At 38.5% G+C, this 20,331-nt stretch overlaps 1 protein-coding gene across 5 annotated transcripts in view; it reads left to right on the top strand.

Annotated features, from left to right (window-relative positions):
• The window catches only part of ankrd10a (ankyrin repeat domain 10a), a 53,508-nt gene that overhangs the window by 15,882 nt on the left and 17,295 nt on the right, over positions 1-20,331 (top strand). For 4 of the 5 annotated variants that reach the window (XM_072258898.1, XM_072258900.1, XM_072258901.1 and 1 more), the window contains 2 exons: positions 341-493; positions 7,892-7,983. In XM_072258898.1, the coding sequence (XP_072114999.1) occupies positions 341-493; positions 7,892-7,983 (245 nt within the window). Of the gene's footprint in view, positions 1-340; positions 494-7,891; positions 7,984-9,581; positions 9,717-9,842; positions 9,904-13,439; positions 13,570-20,331 lie in introns of those variants that run through there. The other variant, XM_072258899.1, reaches the window with a different exon arrangement.

Below are 20,331 nucleotides of genomic sequence, written 5' to 3'. Positions count from 1 at the left end.
TTCGCCAAAATTGCCTCTTAAAATTATTGAAGTTTTCTGTCATGGCCAGTGAAGTAAAAACATAATTTTTTAAATAGATAATTAAACATGAGCTGTGACATTTAGATTAATGCTGAGCTCATTTATGGTGAGGTGTTCACTCAACCCCTGAAGCCTGTGGTGTGGTGATGCTTTGACCAGATTGGAAACGGAATGTTGGTACTTAAAGCAGCACTCTGCTGACTATCTCTATAAGTCTACAGCTCTTGGTGTTTCATCCATTGTCAGATTTTCAGCCATTGCATTGAATGGGTTTTCCTCAATAAGATAGTCATTTGCATTATTCTCTTCTGTTTTGTAGCTGGAGTGTGTAATGCAGTTGGTGCAGGCAGGAGTTGGCGTCAACGTCACAACAACACGATTTGCTCAGACTCCAGCCCACATTGCAGCTTTTGGAGGACATCCCCAAGGCTTGTTGTGGCTGATCCAAGCAGGGGCAGATTATGATATGCAGGTAAGCCCACTGTCTGGAGAAGGTAATGTCAGAAATGTCTCTTTGAATCTAATCTGTTTTTTGATAAAATCATCCTGGATGTGAGCTTTTTTTCATGACCCGTGTCATCCTAATTACATTTAATCTCCAAAGTCCAAAACTCTGCTTACCTTAAGATTTAAATATTCTTAAAGACTCACACACGGCCTTCTAGAACAGAGGATTCCAAAGATTCAGGGGTCTCTAAGGAAAGAACTTAACAAAGTAACATCTTCACAATCCCCTTAGAATCCTCCATTTTTCTAGTGCTTACATGTTTCCCTGTTATAAACATCAGGATGATGGGCCCATTCTACTTGATCTTTTCTCATAGATCATCCCGCATGTACTAATAGATCAATAATCTGCTTTTTTATTCTTCTTTCTGATTTTAGTACAGTTTGCCTGTTATACTTAACCAAATGTGAAATTCATCATGTTATGATCACTCTTCCCCAGAGAATCCTTCACAATGAGATCACTAATTAATACCTTTTACACATGACCTGATCCAAACTAGGTTGTTCCCCAATTGGGAATGTACAATATTCTTTGAGGAAATTGGTGCAATTGCTTTTCCTGAACTTGTACTTGACTACCTTCCCAATTTAATTTATCTAATCTACATCTAATCTGGAAGTCGAACCTGACCAGAGGGCTTAAAAAGAGGATCTTCATAGCAGTCATAGAGTCCATTCTCATGTACGGATGCGAGACGTGGACACTCACCAAGACTATGCGAAAGTCTCTAGATGGTTGCTATACACGAATGCTCCGGATGGCTCTTGACGTTAGTTGGCAACAGCGCATGACGAACGTCGAGTTCTCTGATGACCTACCGATGCTCACCACTAAAATCGAGGTGAGAAGACTGCAACTAGCGGGGCACTGTCTATGCCACCCTGAGCTACCTGCCAGCCTTGTCATCATATGGGAGCCCAAGCATGGGAGGATGAACCCTGGGCACCCTCCCAATACTATGGTCAACACGCTCCTAGAAGACAGCGGCGCGGCTAATGTAGATGAACTGAACACACTAATGAGGGAGAAGTGGAGAGTCCGTCATCGTGCCCGAAGCCAGCCCCCTAGGCCTGAGTCAATGTAGTAGTAGTAGTAGTAGTAATTTACATGAAGATTCAAGTCAGCTAAAGTTATTGCTGTGTATTTGTTGCCTGCTACCATAATGTCTTAATTGATATTCAATTCAAAAGTAAATTTGTAGGTTTATCTAGACTTTTATTCACCATAATTGAAACCTTGTTTAGCCATCTCTAGTCTGTTGCCATATTCTTCAGGTTTGCACGTAATGTAGTCATTTGGACATGTGGCATTGCTGCAGTAAATCAGTTGAACTGTCAACTGTTTTGAGAATGTGCTCTGTATTTACAAATTGTCAGTGAAGACAAATAAAGGATACTGCAGGACTTGCACTTAAAGCAATGGGGTATCTGAGGCTGTAATTGTTTGAGAATTATTTTAAAAGGGACCACAGAAAGTAAGATGATGAATGAGTGAACAGTAGTTTTGTCTTTTCATGGATTTCAAGTTCAGATTTTCCTACACAAGTCAAATATCTGTGGTTCTCTCTCGTCACATTTGTATGGTGTCTTTGTCTGTCTTTGGCTCTGTACAAGTTTCAGCTTACATCAGTGCATTTGTCTTGAAATGCCTTGATCTTTATTCATTGTATACTACAAAATAATTTTAAATGGCAGTCAACTTTACATATGGCCTCAAAGAAATTACATGACCTTTATAATACATCTAATTGATCTGGTGGCTTTTATTCTAAACCATTTACTGTAAGTAGAACAGACATTTCTAATGGATTCCCAGCAGAATAATGTGAGTTGGGTTCATCCCAACCTCCTTCACAGTGCATGTCTCAATGCTTTATTTAGTAATGATTTTGAATGCTTTCTGCAGAGGATTGGATTGAGCCATATGTTTGGAAGATTTCCAACATATTGCCCAATGAGGATTCTACAAAAGAAAACACATTCTACAAAAGAAAACACATTCTACTGCCCTGATTAATGAGGGATTAAATAATCAGTTGACAACATTGTTAATTTATTATTTTAAAAGTTGCATTAATACAGCATCTGCTCGAGAGTCCTTAGGTATTTATAATCAATATAAGTCACTGCTCTGTGTCAAATGCTGCAGCTAGTTTCTGCACAGTGGGATCTCTCAAAAATATCGATAACTGGCCAATCTATTCTGACAATTTTGGGTAAATCTTTAGATGTTATGGGTATTCCTATCACAAAAATAAAGAGATCTAACTAAATGTCAAATTAAAGACTCATCCCTAGGAGTACACACTACTCATAGGAACAGGAGAGCAGTAGCCACTCAGTGGCCTGATCTGCCATTGGATGAGATCTTGGTGGATCTAACACTTGGATATACAGTGGATTCCAAATAATTGGCCATCACTTAATCGGGACAGCTGCTTATTTTGGATAACTTAAAGAACAAAAGCTAATTGAGCAAATAGTCAATAAAGAAAATAGCCAGAAATCCCTTTGTTTATTTGGGACACTGTGTCTCTTAATTGGGGCAGGAGACTGTGCCAAACAGTTTCTAACTAGTGTCAGTCACATGCACTTGCATGCTGTTTAAGCACCACACTGCTTCGTGCGAACAATTTTTAATAGCATTAGTTGCGTGTGTTTCTGTTCAAAAAGCAGTGATTTTGTCACTGATAGTTGGTGAGAAATGAGCAGTAAGACCATTTAGAGCTGTTTTGCATGCTGTAGTTTTAAGTATTCAGGCTTAGAGATGCCAGAAATGGCCAGAAGTGAAATTGAAACCATTTCATCTTGAATGTTATAATGAAAATGAAGATTTGGAGGATGCAATCATTGGCAGCATTTCATGAACACAGTCCATTATCTGCACTAATTTTGTTCATTTACAATCAACGAAGTGTGACACAGATGAGTTTCTCTGTCAAGTATTAGAAACTAATACACAATTTTATAGTATTGTAGTATTATTGGTAGTGTTTTAATTTATTCTGTACTTCATTTAAATACATGACTTGTTACTCAGTTTGTCTTTTTCAGACCTTTTTAACTATTTCCATGAAATTTCAGCTAATTGGGGCAGCTGCTTAATTGGGCCAAAATGTACTGGTCCCAATGTGTCCCAATTAACCGGAATCTACAATATTTGCATTATTTCCTCAAATATGTTTAGATTACTGAATATTTATCACGGCATCAATTGCTGTTTCCAGAAGAATTCAGAGTTTCTTCTCTGTAAGTACATGAGTTTTCTAATTCCATTCTTGGATAATCTTAGCTTTATTTGTTTTCAATTTCAACCATTAAGGGGAAAATGATTTTTCTCTATCTATCAACACACATCAAAGTTGCTGGTGAACACAGCAGGCCAGGCATCTCTAGGAAGAGGTACAGTCAACGTTTCGGGCCGAGACCCTTCGTCAGGACTAACTGAAAGAAGAGCTAGTAAGAGATTTGAAAGTGGGAGGGGGAGGGGAGATCCAAAATGATAGGAGAAGACAGGAGGGGGAGGGATGGAGCCAAGAGCTGGACAGTTGATTGGCAAAAGGGATATGAGAGGATCATGGGACAGGAGGCCCAGGGAGAAAGAAAAGGGGGAGGAGGGGAAAACCCCAGAGGATGGGCAAGGGTATAGTGAGAGGGACAGAGGGAGAAAAAGGAGAGAGAGAGAGAAAAAGAATGTGTGTATATAAATAAATAACGGATGGGGTACGAGGGGGAGGTGGGGCATTAGCGGAAGTTTGAGAAGTCAGTGTTCATGCCATCAAGTTGGAGGCTACCCAGATGGAATATAAGGTGTTGTTCCTCCAACCTGAGTGTGGCTTCATCTTTACAGTAGAGGAGGCCGTGGATAGACATATCAGAATGGGAATGGGACGTGGAATTAAAATGTGTGGCCCGGATCTCCCGAAGCATCGACTGTACCTCTTCTTAGAGATGCTGCCTGGCCTGCTGCGTTCACCAGCAAATTTGATGTGCGTTGCTTGAATTTCCAGCATCTGCAGAATTCCTCATGTTTGTGTTTTCTCCATCTATACTCATTTTATCTTAATGTCTTAATCAAACCAGCCTCGCCTCCGTCCTGAATCTACTCCCCTGAATCTTGAGGCTATATCCCTTAGTTCTAGTCTCACCTACCAGCGGAAACAATTTTCCTGCCTCTACCTTATCCATCCCTTTCATAATTTTATGTTTCTATAAGATCTCCTCTCATTCTTCGAATTACAGTACAGTTCCAGGTGACTCAATCTCTCCTCATAGTCTAACCCCCTCATCTCTGGAATCAATCTGGTGAACCTCCTCTGCATCACCTCCATAGCCAGTATGTCCTTCCTCAAGTAAGGAGACCAGAACTGCACACAGTAGTCCAGGTGCGGCCTCACCAATACCATATACAGTTGCAGCATAACCTCCCTACTGTTAAATTCTATTCCTCCAGCAATGAAGGCCAACATCTCACTTGCTGCCTTGATAACTTGCTGCACCTGCAAACCAACCTTTTGTGGTTCATGCACAAGCACTCCCAAGTCCTCTGCACAGCAGCATGCTGCTATTTTTTTACCATTTAAATACTGAGCTGCTTTTTCATTTTTTTCTTCCAAAATGGATGACCTCACATTTACCAACATTGTACTTCATCTGCCAGACCCTTGCCCACTCACTTAACCTATCTATATCTCTCTGCAGACTCTCCGTATCTTTTGCGCAATTTGGTTTTCCATTCAATTTAGTATCATCAGCAAACTTGGATACACTACACTTGGTCCCTGTTTAAGGTTATGTTTTACTTATCCAAGATTGACATCACTTGATGTGTTTCAAGCCTATCAATGCTGCAGTTAGAGTGGAGAATGTTGTATTGTAGTAATTGGTATCAGTGTGTTAAATCAGCAATCCCAGCAGTTTACAGAACTGGGCCAAGGTTTGTGTTCCACTAATGTACCAGAAGTCTAATGTAATCTTTTTACAAATTATTTTGCCTTGTTGAATATTTTTGGAAGAATGAACAAAAATGGTACACATCAGGTTTAATTTTGTGGCTGAGCTGCTTCTTCACAGATGGTATTGCTTGGCTCTGGTTCTATATATAGTGAGGCAGATCAGATCTCCAATCTGTCAATATAGTTCCCAGGAGGAAAGTCTGAAAAGCAGCACTGCTGGTGACTAATGGGAAAAAAATGTTTTTCAAGCTCACACAGACTTTGAAATGGAAACTGGACTGATTTCCTTTCCAAGTTCATGGTAAGTTTTCACTTTGTGAGATCCTAGTTTGTTGGCTAAGTTAAAGGTTGGGTTGGATTTAAGCTTGGCAGAGCATTGGGCAGGATTACAATAGAGGCCGTGTGAAATGGAGACATCTTAAGAGGTGATCTCATGGAGGCCTGGAAATTGGGAAGGGATTTTTAACAAAGAAACAGAATGTTGCCTGGAATGGACAACTGAGGTTATAAGGAGTGATTGGAAAGACTGGATTTTTTTCTCTGGAATGTAGGAGGCTGAGGGGTGACCTCATTAAAGCTTTTAAAATTTGAGGGGTATAGATGTGACACTCAGAATTTTTTTATAGGGTAGGGAAGTGTGAACTCAGAAGGCTTGGGTTAAAGCTGAAGGTAGAATTTTTTTGAACATTATCTGGGGTTAATTTTTTCCAAGTAAAGGTAATGAGCTGCTGGAGGAGATGGTGAAGGCAGATACAGTTACATAACTTAAAAGACATTCAGACAGGTACTTAATGGAAAAGGCATAAAGGGATAAAGGCCTAATGTGGGCAAGTAGAATTAGCTCAGATGGTCAGCATGCACCAGATGGATTGAAAGGATATATTTCTGTGCTATATGGTTCCAAAGCTGTTCCTCCTCTACAAATGGCTAAATAATCAGAAGCCGTAGACCTGAAGTCATTGATAAAGGATGTAGAAGAGGGATAGGAAGAAATGTTTAAATTCTGGAATCAAAAACACTCTACCTCTAAGTAATTTTAATTGGTTGTTGAACAAGTTCTGGAGGTTAGTAAACTGAGAATTTGTGGACAAAACACAGAGACCCATCGTGTCTAATTAAGGAGCTTGTTTAGAGGCCTTTCAGATGTTCCTTGAAGCTGGAAGGGAGTATTGAAGTACTACATGAAGATGCCTTTTGGCATTACCCAACTGTCGAAGGTCTTGCCTGTCAAGCTCATCAGCTTTAATAAATTTCTGATTTACTATCCACTGGGGCCAAATCGTACTCATGAACATGACAAGTTTCTGAGATGAAGCGTTTCTCCTTCTCAGGTTGGCTGCTTAGGTAGAACGTCATGTGAATTAGTATTGTACTAATCTATATGGAACTTTCGTCCAATGACAGCTTTAGAGAATTAGGTTGATTCTTAAATGGCCTCAAAATGTCATGTCAGTTGTACAGCTACTTCAATATTCAGACAGAATAAATCAGATGGTATTTCAGTTGTACAATTATTTCTACATTCAGGCACAATGAACTGAATTAACTAACACCACCAAGTTTGCATGCACCCAAGTTGCTCCCAAACTCAGCAAGCCCTTGCAACATCAGGGGACTGTGATAAATTTGGGAGAGCAATCTTCCTGTGACAAATACATCTGTGTCTGTTAACATTGGGTGAAGATTTTGTGTTCCATTTTCACATTAAGGACATCCTCATCTTGTGTGAGACTCCACTCCTGCTAAATGTGACAGACTTGGAGTCGATCTGGTACTACAGAAGTCATCTATGAGGCACTGAACATTCAGTTGGAGCAATATAGTACACATTAACGCTTGTAACGTCATGGCTTGGCACATCTCACACTGGTTTAAGGAGTATAGAAAAGCACTATATTAGTCAAAATCAGGTTTATTGTCATATGTGTAAGTACATGCTTGCACGGGTGCAATGTAGAACTATTTCCAGCAACATCACAGGAATGTGAAAAACACACAAAGTAAACAATTTTTATCAAGAAAACACCATTAGAAGAAAACAAAAACTAAAGTCCATTTTAATGCAAAGTGGTCATAGTGTTGCTAAACTGTATTATTATGGTTTTGCTGGATGGTTCAAGAACAAAACGTTTGAAGGAAAGTACCTGGCGATATAGGACTTCTGTTGTCTGTATCTCCTGCCCAATAGTAGTTGCGAGAAGAATGCATGGTCTGGATCATGGGTATCTATGATGATTGATGTCTTCTTGAGGCAGTGCCTCCTATAGATACCACCAGTGGTGAGGAAGGATGTTCCTGTGATGTACTGGGCAGAGTCCACTGATCCCTGCAGCTTCATGCATTGATGTACTGACTCCAGGCACTAACTGGGCTCCATAGAATGATACACTTTCTTTTCTTTACAGGATGTTGTAGGTGAAACCCCTGTCCATAAAGCAGCACGATCAGGAAGTTTGGATTGCCTTAATGTCCTTGTCTCACATGGGGCTAAAACAGAGTAAGTGAACATTCTGGTACCTCTTAAGTAACAGTAAGATTAAGCACTCCATGGGTGATGGGTTTGGCACCCTTAAAAGAGCTGTATGCTTTAATTTTATCCCAAAACCCTTTAATCCAAAATAATTTTCTGAAATATTTACCTCAGTATTTTGAATATTAAAGTCTATCCTTTCAGTAACAATTTTATTTTGGCAAAACTACTAAATCCCTTTTAACCAATCAGATTTTACATCTGGTAGATTTTGGAAAGGGCCTTTTAAGTAAGTCTATAACCACCTACAAAATGCTGATTGATTAATTAAGATGTAAAGGATGTAACACACCCAGAACTGCACCCATGCCCAGAATGTACTTGTGCTATGTATTCATAGACTGGCTTCCACAGCACTTTAGGATAGGGAATGTGCCTGCAATTACCTCAGGCATATTTGCAGTGGATAACTGCTTACACTTAGGATATTAGGTCCATAAAGCTCCATTTAACAAAGTGATACTAAATGAGAGTAACTTAATTTGCTGTTAATTTATTAAATATTAAACTTTATAAAGTTTAAAAAAAATAATTTTACCACTGCTTCCATTAATAATATAAGCTTGTTTAAAATTGCTGTTTCATGCCCGTTATTTTTTTAATAACTCACCTTAAAACTATGTAAGAGCTGATGTGCCATTCTGCAGTTGCTATTTTGAATGGCTTGCAAATACGGTTCTGAAAATGCTTAAATAGCATAAAATGCTTAAATAGAGTTACAACAAAAACACCACAGGAATAATTACCTCCATTGAATGAAAAATTGCTCCCAGCGTGTTGAGAAAATATTTTTTGCTAGTTTCTGAAACCCTTAAAGTAGTTTAATGAATGTAAGGGATTCTCATTCATTTGGCAGTGTGTTAGCTTCTTGAGCTTTATTGAATGATTCTGTGCAAGTATCTTTCTTAATTGGGTGCAGGATTTTAATCATTTTGCAAGTTAAGATAGAGATATTACTTCCCCCAATTTTTTGAATTCCTCCATTAAAAGAGGTGTGCCCTGTGCCAAGCTTACTCTGCAAGGCATGCTCTCCTTTGACTGAGTTTTCCAATTTTTATTTTAGCCCTTAAATGTAACAATGTGCAAACTACTTAAAAATTACAGTAGTTAATTCTACAATGAAGGATGCATTCCATTCATAAATGTTTGCTTTCGCTTGACCTGGCCATCAATTTAGCCATTTATCTGACTTTTTCCTCTAAATTTTTGACAATACCTTTCCTACTCCACTCCCACCCAGTGAAACAAGGAGTATTTCTGTCAGATACAGTTAACAATTTGAAAATAGGTTAGGAGCTTGGCCTTAAATTTAATTATCTCCCCTGCTGCCCTACTAATATCTCCTTGTTTATGAAGTTCAGGATCCTCAGATTGTATTTATAAACAGTCTTGTTCTATACCTGAACACATAGTCTCGTGTATCTGTGAATTGCCTTTACTGTTGATGCATCCTTAAGAGGCATCATAACCCTCAATTTGAGTTTTAAAACAGCCAGAAAAATAATCTTTGGGTCTCGTGTGCTCGAATGTCAAGCTTGATCTCAGACACGTTCATCAGGAACTTTCTTACTGGATTTTCGTAAAAGTTAATATAAGTTCCTTCAAAGCCGTGGTCCTGTTCAACTGGAAGCGATGACTCCCATATGTAGTGCCTAATGACATTAGTCAACAGTTCGTTTGGATTTATGCTGAGTTCCCAAGTGAGTTCCACAATTACTTAAGTAAGACCTGCGCGGTGGAATTGATCACTTACTCATAATTCAGTTAACAATTTAACTCCCTAAGAACCATACTGAATTTATGCCTTTTATTGTTTCATTTTTTAGAGTTTTTTAAAAAAACTGCACAAACACGATAGCACACTGAACCATATTTTAAGATTGCTAAGTAAGTGATAACTACACAGTTTTTACATTAAATATTTCAATGATTTCAGAACTTTAGCAGTATATTTCCTGATCAAGTGATTTTTTTTTAGTGTAGATCAAGTGCTTTTTCTTAGCATAGAAAGTATGTTTGAATTCTGTTTGGTCTTTTTGCACAGCTGAAGATTTTTGTAGACTGTAGTCGCAACTTTTGCTTGCTTTTTTTTTGTTACTTCTTCCTGCTCAATTTCTTTTCCCAAGGACTAGATAAACTCTGAAGCCTGAGAATAAATCTATTGCATATTTTCACTCTCAGTGTGTTTACAGTTGTCATGTTACATCAGTCATCCATTACAATTACTATATGTTACCACCCATTTCAACAATACAAGCTTCATATCAAAACCAGTTTTTACAGTGATTATTTTCCAGTTAACTTCTCCATAAAAATTTCAAAGTGATGGTAATTTGCAGGTATTTTGCTTTTTGTATTTTGACTGGCTGTACTTGTACATATGCCTAATGCTGCTTAAGGTGAGCTACTTGCAGCAGAGCCTGTCCTAAAAATATTTTAAAGTTTTGAAGTCCCAAATTCTGTGGAAAACACTTGCTTTCTTAAGGAAAAATGTGGGCGAATCCAAGTGAGTTTAAAAATATGATATACCGCTGTGCTTCCAGTAGTAGTATTTTAATTCAGTGTTAAGCAGGTATAGAGTTCAATGGGAGTTGTCTGTGGAATCTCTTTATCCATAATGGCTTAATTAAGTTAATTGAAACAAGTGAGAACAAATTGTTTGGAAACTGTAAAAAATTACCTTTGCAGAAATGCAGCTGCACAAAAGATTCTCAGTGCTGCTTATAAATACAAAGCCGTATGTGCCAGTGCTAAAATACATTGAGTGAAAAGTAGAGTGGAGTTGATTATGCTTGTTCAATGCCAAGACAAACAAAGCCAGAGAGATCTACAAGATTATAATAATTTGAGGAACTAATATTGATGCAATAAGAAGTTATATTATTGAAAATTCATTGTATTAAGGCTTCAGTGAACTGAAAAAGATAGCAGTAGATCAAATACACTGGAATGAAAGACCAACATGATTTAAATATTAACATAAAACATTCTTGTGTGAGAACTTGAAAGCAATGAGCTAAAGTGCACTTGAAAGAGTAACTGATCAGATTGTATCAAGGAAAGGTTTTTTTTTCATTACGAACATTTTGTATTTTCTTTGACACAAGTAGAATGAAATATTTAGTTCGTCAACAAATTGGTCATGGTGATTGAATTTTTTTTTTGTTCCCGGCTGTCTTATACATTTCATTGAGGGAGTATGGTTTTGCTGGTGAGAAGTTTCTGTTGGAACACAATGAAGAGTGCAGCAACTCATTTGATTTTGTTCAGCTCCTCTGAGACATTTTTCCCCAATAAGAATGCAACTGTTTTCTGCAGAATTTTAATTGAAACTGTCCCCTGATTAGGTATTCCACTCACAGATGCCAAAAATAAACAGAATTTTATCTCTCACTACTACTTAGTTGAGCACAATACCTGTCGGTTGCCATTGCTTCCAATCTCACATGAATTTCATCTATTAGTTTTGTTAACTGTCGCAGAAGAAGAAACTAATTAACGATGGTAAGATATTTGGAAACTATGATGATTATTGTTGGTAGTTTACTGATTTTTCCAGTACACTTGTCGTCAACCACTGATGTCATGGTTGCCAGTCCTGGTTCTCTAGATATAACAAGGATCTAAAATCTTTCTTCCTGATTCAAATTTAACAGAGGTAGGTGGATCAGGAATACTGGAGAAATTCTGACCTGTTCCTGTATTCCGTCTGTGTTACTTATTATCAGGATGATGGGTGCTCAGGTTGGATGGTTAGTGTTTCTTTACAGTCAGGTTAACTTCTGTCATTCAACTTTAGTGGTGTTACTGTTAGAATCCGATTTTTCATGGCCATGGATCAATTTTCTTTTGTAACTTGCTGGAGGTATCAGGAGCATTATTTAATCAGGAAGCAAAGTATACAGAATGCAGAGTGATCCATTGAAAATGCTGTAGGGTTATTTGGAAGCAATGTGAAGCTTTAGAGTGGTGTTCGTGCTCAGACCCAATCTATGAATTGAAGGAAGTGGGATATGTTCATTCAGAGAGAACTTTGGATGCTTAACAAATGTCTGATATTTTGGATGGAGAAAGGAAAATTAAGGTGGCAGATAGCTTCAAAATAGAAACCAACCTTTCTGATTAATAGAATCAATACCTGCCATTGCGAGTAGCCGTGAGTCAGTTCAAAGGAATGAAACCAGTAGGAAAAGCTTAGGCAGCTGGCAGCTATTGAAACAGTACCACACATTTCATTGTTCATGGCATTCATACACGTCATGCCCACGAGGATAGTCTTGTCTTTGCAATGTATCTTTTAATCAAATTCCTTTTGGATGCATACAGGGAAATAGTGCGATGCTATTGTAGGTTGTTGTTCATTTCCAGCGTTGTCTATAAGGAGTTTGTATCTTCTCCCCATGACTGCATGTGTTTCCTCAGGGTGCTCCAGATTTCTCCTGCAGTCCAAAGGCATACCAGTTAGTAGGTTAATTGGTCATTGTAGATTGTCCTGTGATTAGACTAGTGTTAAATAGGTGGGTTGTTGGGTGGCACAGCTCACTGGGCCAGAAGGGCCTGTTCCATGCTGTATCTCTAAATAACCAAAATATAAACAGAAACAAAGTCACCTTAGCAAAAATATTGATTTTAACATTTCAATACGTCGCATCCAATCAGTCAGTCAGGATGAACCGGGTGGAGGTATAAATGTAATTGAGCAGGAAAGCAGATGACAGAACACTGGCTAATCCTTTGGGTGCTATGATTCAAGTTGCTCATTGTTGGATTAAATGTATGACACTTGCCACATAATCATGCTAGATCTAGTCTATGAAACATTTTTGAAATGGGAGTCTCGTGCATCTGAAGAGAGAAGTTGCTGAGTACAGGTTGTGAAACAATACATAGTTTAATTGAAACAGAACATTGGAATATCAAGGCCTGTGCAGAAAGTGGGTGCTGCAAGTTAAAATCATTATGTTTATAATGATTTTTGAACTAATTTCAGAATTATCTGGAGTAAAATGTGTCCATCTTTTTCAAGTAAATACTTTGAATAGAGAAATGATCCATATACATGCACTTTAATTCTGTCTTCTTTTATAGCAGTATTATAATTCTACAAACCTCAGTCTACATGGAACTCACATTAGTGTTTGCTGCTACAGAAATTAAAATTCTCCACATGAATGGATGAAGTATTACATGTATTTACAGCTAGTACAGGACTTGAAAATAGTATGAAATGGGTTAAACATTTTAATTAAGATGTATTCATGTTTTTGTTTCATTGTTAAGATTACTTTCACCAGTACCCCTTGGTCTGTATTATTTGCCATTGCCCATGTAACTGTAACAGTGCAGAGAATTGAGTCTTTAAGAGATTGAAAAATGTCAAATGTTTTCCAGCTACGTAATTTGAATTTGACTTGATTTTGAAGTAATCCTAGAAAGGGGGATCACTCCCAATAGAAACGCTGAAACTGCCACAGGGGCTTCATGGAAACCTTACAGTTGTGGCATTGAGTGCGCAGTATCGCTTCCCCTCAGCACACAAGGCATACCGTTGAGGTATTTGTTGTGGTGATTGGTTTTAATGCTATGTAGGTACTGAGTTATAGATCTTTTAGTTGTGCATGCTTTGTTTACCATAATTTAAAATTACTTCAGATATGTTAACTAATATAGTTAAGTTGAGACTTTATATTTTAATGTAAGTTATACACAATATTTCAAGAAAACAAACTTTTTGAAATTAATTGACGCATGATTGTAACCAGGACCAGTTTGATTATTGAAAGCGATATGAAACTTGCTGTTTATTTATATAGGAAATAATATATGGTTTACTTTGGAGAATACTGCAGTAACAGTGTTGACTTAAGCATTAAATTTAATTATCATATGTTAGAAAAACTTGCAAGTGTCAGCAGTTCTTTTAAATTCCCTCTATTCTCCTGCTCTCTGTTGAAGTCTTTCACACTAGAGGGAATTTGTGACCCATTAGAACCTGTTAATCTTGTCTCTGAATTTTGAAAATTATTTCACTAATTTGTGATTTATTAAAATTGACTTTTAACTTAAATTCAGGTTCCACAATTGACTTATGCTTCAACAAAACTTGGATAATCCAACCTTTCAGCAAATTTTAGAAAGCCATTTTTGGGAATTTGGTGTTTTAAAATCCAAATTGAATTTTAAACTTTTCCAAATCAAAATTTATGTTTCATTTCCCACTGAGTTTTCAAAAGCAATCTAATTTATGTTTGTCAAAGTATCTAGATAGGTATGCCACTAACTTCCAACCTGCTATAGTAAACTTGTACTTCCTTGGACTCCTTTCAAGTGATTATAGAATGAGTTGCATTGTTTCTGAGTGGTCACCTATTGTTTATTGCATACAGATGAGAAACTGGTGTCTGAGACACACTGGGCTCTAGTTGGCCGGCATTAGTTCTTCATTTTAGGCTGATTCTCACTTCCAGCATTGCAACATTTAAGTCGTCTTCCACTGCCCTTCCTCCTGTTAATTTGGAGCTGGTTTGGAACTCTACTTGGCCTTCTGTCGTGCAAGAACATGTAATGATTTAAATTATACTGGAAAGCCGTAGCAGCCAGAAATCTGCTGAAGAGTGGACTGTATTTGGGTTCATGTAACATTTGTAAAGTACCCTCATATCCCCTGATAAGACACCACATTTACACTGTTTATAAATGTTTCTTCATAAATGCGCTTACGTGCTGGGATCAGAACAGATCCTCTGAAATGATAATGCCAAGGAATTTAAAGTTGCTGACCCTCTCCACCTCTGATCTCCCAATGAGGATTGGCTCATGGACCTCTGGTTTCCTCCTCCTGAAGTAAATAATCATCTCCATGGTCTTGCTGACATTGATTGAGAGGTTGTTGTGGCACCACTCAGCCAGATTTTCAATCTCCCTCCTAACCCTCCTATATGTTGATTTGTTACCTTTGATTCAAGCAAAATGGTGGTGTCGTCAGCAAACTTCAATATGGCATTCGAGCTGTGCTATGCCTCAGAGTCATTATATATAAAAAGAAGAATATGGCTGGGGGCTAAGCACAGAGCCTTGTGGTGCACCTTTGCTGATGGGATTTTGTGGAGGAGATGTTGCCAATCCGAACTGACTGGAGTCTGCAAATGAGGAAATCGAGGATCCAATTGCATAAGGAAGTATTGAAGCCACAGTCTTGAAACTTATTTATTAGTTTTGAGGGAATGATAGTATTGAATGCTGAGCTGTAATCGATAAAGAACATCCAGATGTATGCAGCTTTACTGTCCAGGGGTTCCACAGTTGAGTGAAAAGCCAATGAAATGGTGTCTGCTGTGGACCTGTTGTGCCAGTAGCCAAATTAGAATGGATCCATGTTGCTTTTTCAGGCAGGAGTTTGTCTCTTGCAGTGACCAATTTCATGTGGTGCATGTTGGAGCATCTCAAGGATATTATGTCAAATTCTTTAATTCACTTCAGTCATATTTAGATTAAGTCTGGGAAGTTTGAGCTGATTTTATCCCCAGGCTTTGGTCTCACGGCCTTATTTGAGTAACTGAAGCAGAAGATTGGAAGGGAGCTCATTTTTGCCTACTCTATCACTTTGTCTGTTTTTTTGGATCTTCCACTGTCAATCCTACCAGATGTGGCAGCTGACTGAGCTCGTTGCTGCTGTGCTGTTGATTTTATGTGGGAGGTGCTCTTAATGTCTCACATGGGGCAGGAAGGGAGTATTCTGCCCTCAAAACACTCTACCTTTTCCCTTAATTCCATTTTCCTGCCGTATGCTTTGACGCCCGTATTAAACAAAAATTGAATTGTTTTGAAAATTCTACAGTCCTAGAATTTACCTTCTCAGTGAGCTGTGAATAGGCAAGGCATCTCATGAAAACTGCTGCTTTGGAATGAGAGTATCTTGGATCAGTTCAGCTCTGAAGGTATATTTTGTCCCCCTCACTTATAAGCTTGAAGGTGATTTGGGACTCCATTTGTGTTTCTGTTGTGGTTGAAACTCCATTGGAAAGCATTCATGGCACAGAGCAAATTGGTGGACGGTGGGGTTCAAGAAAAGATGGCATATTTTATGTTTGGTCAAGCAGTTAGTCTCCATATATACAGTATGTATTGTTGAACTCCAGATTCTTACCACGTTTCATCGGTTATTGTGGAAATCTTGAACTTCAGCTGGTGAGTGATCTTGGATGACATGTCTTCAAAAGGGGGCCCAGTGCCATGATAGATAAAAGCACAAGATGAAGCATGCACAATCTTAACTTTAAAGAGCTTGGGGTTACAAGGGAAGTTTGGTGGATGACTCATTCTTTGGAAATTGATTTACGATAAGTACTGAAATTCTATCACCAAGAGGCAAAAGAACAAGGTCAGATTGGGGCCATGGCATAATCAAGGATGGAACATCTGAGCTGAAAGTCAAGAGATAGTCGGTGCTGCATCATTTGGCCTTTGGAATATTGGAGAGCTGAAATGGCTGGAACATGATCAGAAGGGTAGATTCATGGGCAGAAGAATGATGTAAGGAACATCTATACAACAAGCTACAGAAAAGATGGGAACATGGGAGAAACCCAGATTGTCATGAAGGTAATGTAGCAGGGAACAATTACTACTGTACTTTCAGAGATCAGTACCAGAATCCATCAAAGTTTTCTGAAATGTTCAAGCCAAGACTGAAACATTGTTTAGGTAGGGCTGTAAGTAATCTGCCACAAAAATGCCAGGGAATACCATTTTCAGCAAAAGTATTAATGACCTACCCTTGGTGTTCAGTGGCGTTGTCATCCATGAATCACCATCAATATCCTGGAGGTAAGCATTGATCAGAATCAGAACTGGTCTACCCATATAAATTCTATGGCTACTAGAGCAATTCATGGACTGGGCATTTCATGGTATGCCAATTCTCCTGAATCCTACCATCTTGTAAGGCACAAGTCAGGTGCAGGATGCAATATTCTCCACATACCTAGGTGAGAGAAGTCGCAACATTGCAAGTTCAATGCCATCCAAGACAAAACAGCCTGCTTAATTAGCAACCCATCAACCATCGGAAACGTCCATTTCCTCCTCCACCGGCATACAGTTGCTGCTGTACACTCCTACAAAATATACTCTCGTTGCTGGTGAAGGCCAACAGCACCTCTCAAACCCAAGGACTCTGTCATTGAGAAATCAAAGGGATGTAGGTAAATGGGAATTCCACCATCTTGGAGGTTCCTCTTGAAGCTATACACCATCCTAACACAGAAATGGTCTTTGATCTTCTCTGGGTCTAACTCCTGGAACTGCTTACCAACCGACACCTGGCTGTATCTTCATCAGAAGCTCTGCAGCAGTTCAAGTTACATGAGCTCAAGATAGTTCAGCATAAGCGATACACGCTGGTCTTTACAAACCAAAGCTGGACCCTGAAAATGAACAAGCAATGCAATAATCAGTTCAGAAGAATGAAACTTAACAAATCCCAGAAAATGAAGCATGAAAGATTAACTGTTCAGAAGGTATTGTTAATTGGAATAAGACAAGTGTACTCTGAAGATGCCAGGAGATGTTATTGAAATATGTAATTCAGCAGAGCTAGGGATGATGGAAGATGTGAAGAAGCATTACTTCTGTTTCAAGATCATCAGAGTTGAATTGGAGGCACATAGTGTAGGAGAGGAAATCCTGTGTTTGAATGGTAAGCATTCTTTAGCCAACATTTCAATACTTTGAACACATTGTACAATACTTCAGTGGAGATTGTATTATTTACAGCATTTGCATAATTTAAATAATGAATTAGTCAGCTGCTAAAATCCGGCATTATTATCATTGACCTAGCTGCCTCCAGGCCTTCTCTGTTCTGAATGGATTTTGAGCAGAGTTGCTATTTTTAAATTTAAGTTAATTAGCAGTTGAAATAGAGAAGTTTGAGGTCACCAGTGAAAGTTATTGCATTTATATAAGGAATTGGATGCCAATGCTAGATCATCATTTAAGAAGTGTCTAGACAAGCAGTTGAATCACCAAGGCACAGAAGGCTATGGACCAAGTGCTGGAAGATGAAACTAATGTGGATGGGTGCCAGCTAGTCAGCATGGACACAGTGAACCAAACAGCCTGTTTCCTCCTTAAGATGTTATCACTTAAAATCTAAAGATCATCTCAAGTTTTTTTCACGGTGCTATAATATTTGAATATTATATAAATTAAACTAATGTGTTTAATTTTTTTCTCAATGGATTGCTTTTGAAAATGACATTATATATTTTTAAATCATTTTTAGATTTATGAACTTGTATAATGAACCAAAAACAGGATCATTGAAAACTACATTCTCTTATTTTAACATTACACTTATTATTAACCCCTTCCACCTGCAATTCAATGTTTGTACTAGAAATCAGAACCTGATATTTATTTACACAACTTTTAAGCACTGTCTTTTGAAACTCAACTTTAACCTAAGTACTAAAGCATTTCTTCAGTGCTTGATAACTGAAGATGCCAATTAAAATTGTGAGTTAGGAAACTGAGGGTAAATGGTGGAAATTAATGCAATGTAGGGAAGTGGAGTTGAAAAAATTTTACGCCATATCTATATAAGAAAACCTTTGTTAGCAGTGTTGTTGGTATATCCCTGGCAATGCATTGACTTATTTGTATTACAACCCCCTTCCCAGTAAGTTTATTTTCTACAGCAGTCCTCATCTACAAAGAAGTTGGCACTGGCTCCACATGTATTTATAGCCATTCCAGTGTGGCTAAAGGTTCTCCACGTTTCTGAATCCATTTTAAAGTTTTGCCCTTCGCGTGAACTTCCTTCTGTTAAGCTAGTACAAAGTAGTTTTGGCACGTTATTGGTCTGAATTCCCGATGCAGTGATCTGCTTGCAGGAGTTATGACCATTTCACCATGCCTGACCAATTTTTGTGCATTGCATTACCTGACTCTTCCTCCTTTACCACTAACATTCACGTTCCTTTTGTCGCTGTTTCCCATTCAGCAAGACATTCAGATTTCAAACCATGTAACATTGTGGATACACGTTCGCAGTGAAATAAATTGATTGGCAGTTACTTTATGTCTCCTTTATTCAGAGACCTTGACCACATGCAATCTGATGCAAACTTGCTGCTTCTATCTCTTCTGTTTAATCCCCAAAAACAGACTCCAAGGGGTTGAGGGATTTACACCGTGCTACTTCACACCCTTTTCTTTTACAGCAACCTCCAGCTGTGGTTCTGTCAGGTTGATGTTGAAGCATTAGGCTTACAGGTCATGGCCAGACTTGGTCAGTAACATTCTGAGATTTTTTTCTTTTTTTGCGTGTGCGTCCGTGATGATGTCTTTTTCATGGCTTTTTACAAGGCGCAGAGCGAGGGAGAGAGACTGTGGCGTGCCACTCCCCACACAGACATTTTCACAGTACTTTTCCCTTTATTTTACGAGGTTGAGTTGCAATCTCGGCACTCAACCCGGCACGGATGGAAAGCGTACTCAGGAGCGGACCTGATTGGTTTCAAACCCGGGAGTCTCTGCTCCCAGGTCCGGCGCCCATGTCGTTGCGCCACCAGCCGGCCCAACATTCTGAGATCTTGGCTGCAGACATTGCAGGTTCATAGGTCAATACATGGTATGATATTTGATATTTTTCTTGATCTTGTTGGCCCACGAGCGAAGACATCAAGTACCTCTGTGAGAGAATTAGCCAGTTAGTGCCTAGCAAGCCCTGATGAAGGGTCTCTGCCCGAAACATCAACCGTTTTTCCCTTTCTACTGATACTGCCTGCTGAGCTATTCCAGCATTTGGTGTGTGTTGTGTACATTTTGCCACTTTTGGAGGGAAAAATTATGTAGTAATAAATAGGAACAATGAATGTTCAAATATTCTTCTACTTAAAGTTTCATGCACGAGTCATCATGTGTATTAAACTTGGATCTGAATTGCTCTTCATTAATTGCAAACCATAGTACACTTCAAGAATGCTCATTTTTTTGTCTTATTTTCTGAAGAATTTCACCAACTGCTGCAAAGTAAGAACTGTTTTTTGCAGTCATCTTCGACATTAAATATCTTTGTTCAGAGGACAGAATTATGTCATGTGTTTTACAGCAACTTACGAACACTGGTGTCATTGCTCCCATCAACTAGTAAGTTGATTCTTACTGCATTTCTTGCAGGACCATGGTACCTGAAAAGTAATTCAATTCATTTCAGACAGGCTTTTTTTGATGTAATACTCCATCCTTTGTCTGTCCTCATCTTAAATCTTCGGTTCCACAAGAAAATGCCCTCAGGAAATATGACTCATC

Source organism: Mobula birostris, chromosome 5 (genome assembly GCF_030028105.1).
Source record: "Mobula birostris isolate sMobBir1 chromosome 5, sMobBir1.hap1, whole genome shotgun sequence".
NCBI lineage: Eukaryota > Metazoa > Chordata > Chondrichthyes > Myliobatiformes > Myliobatidae > Mobula > Mobula birostris.
The sequence above is the reverse complement of the archived record's forward strand: the minus strand, read 5'-3'. Positions and strand labels throughout refer to the sequence as shown.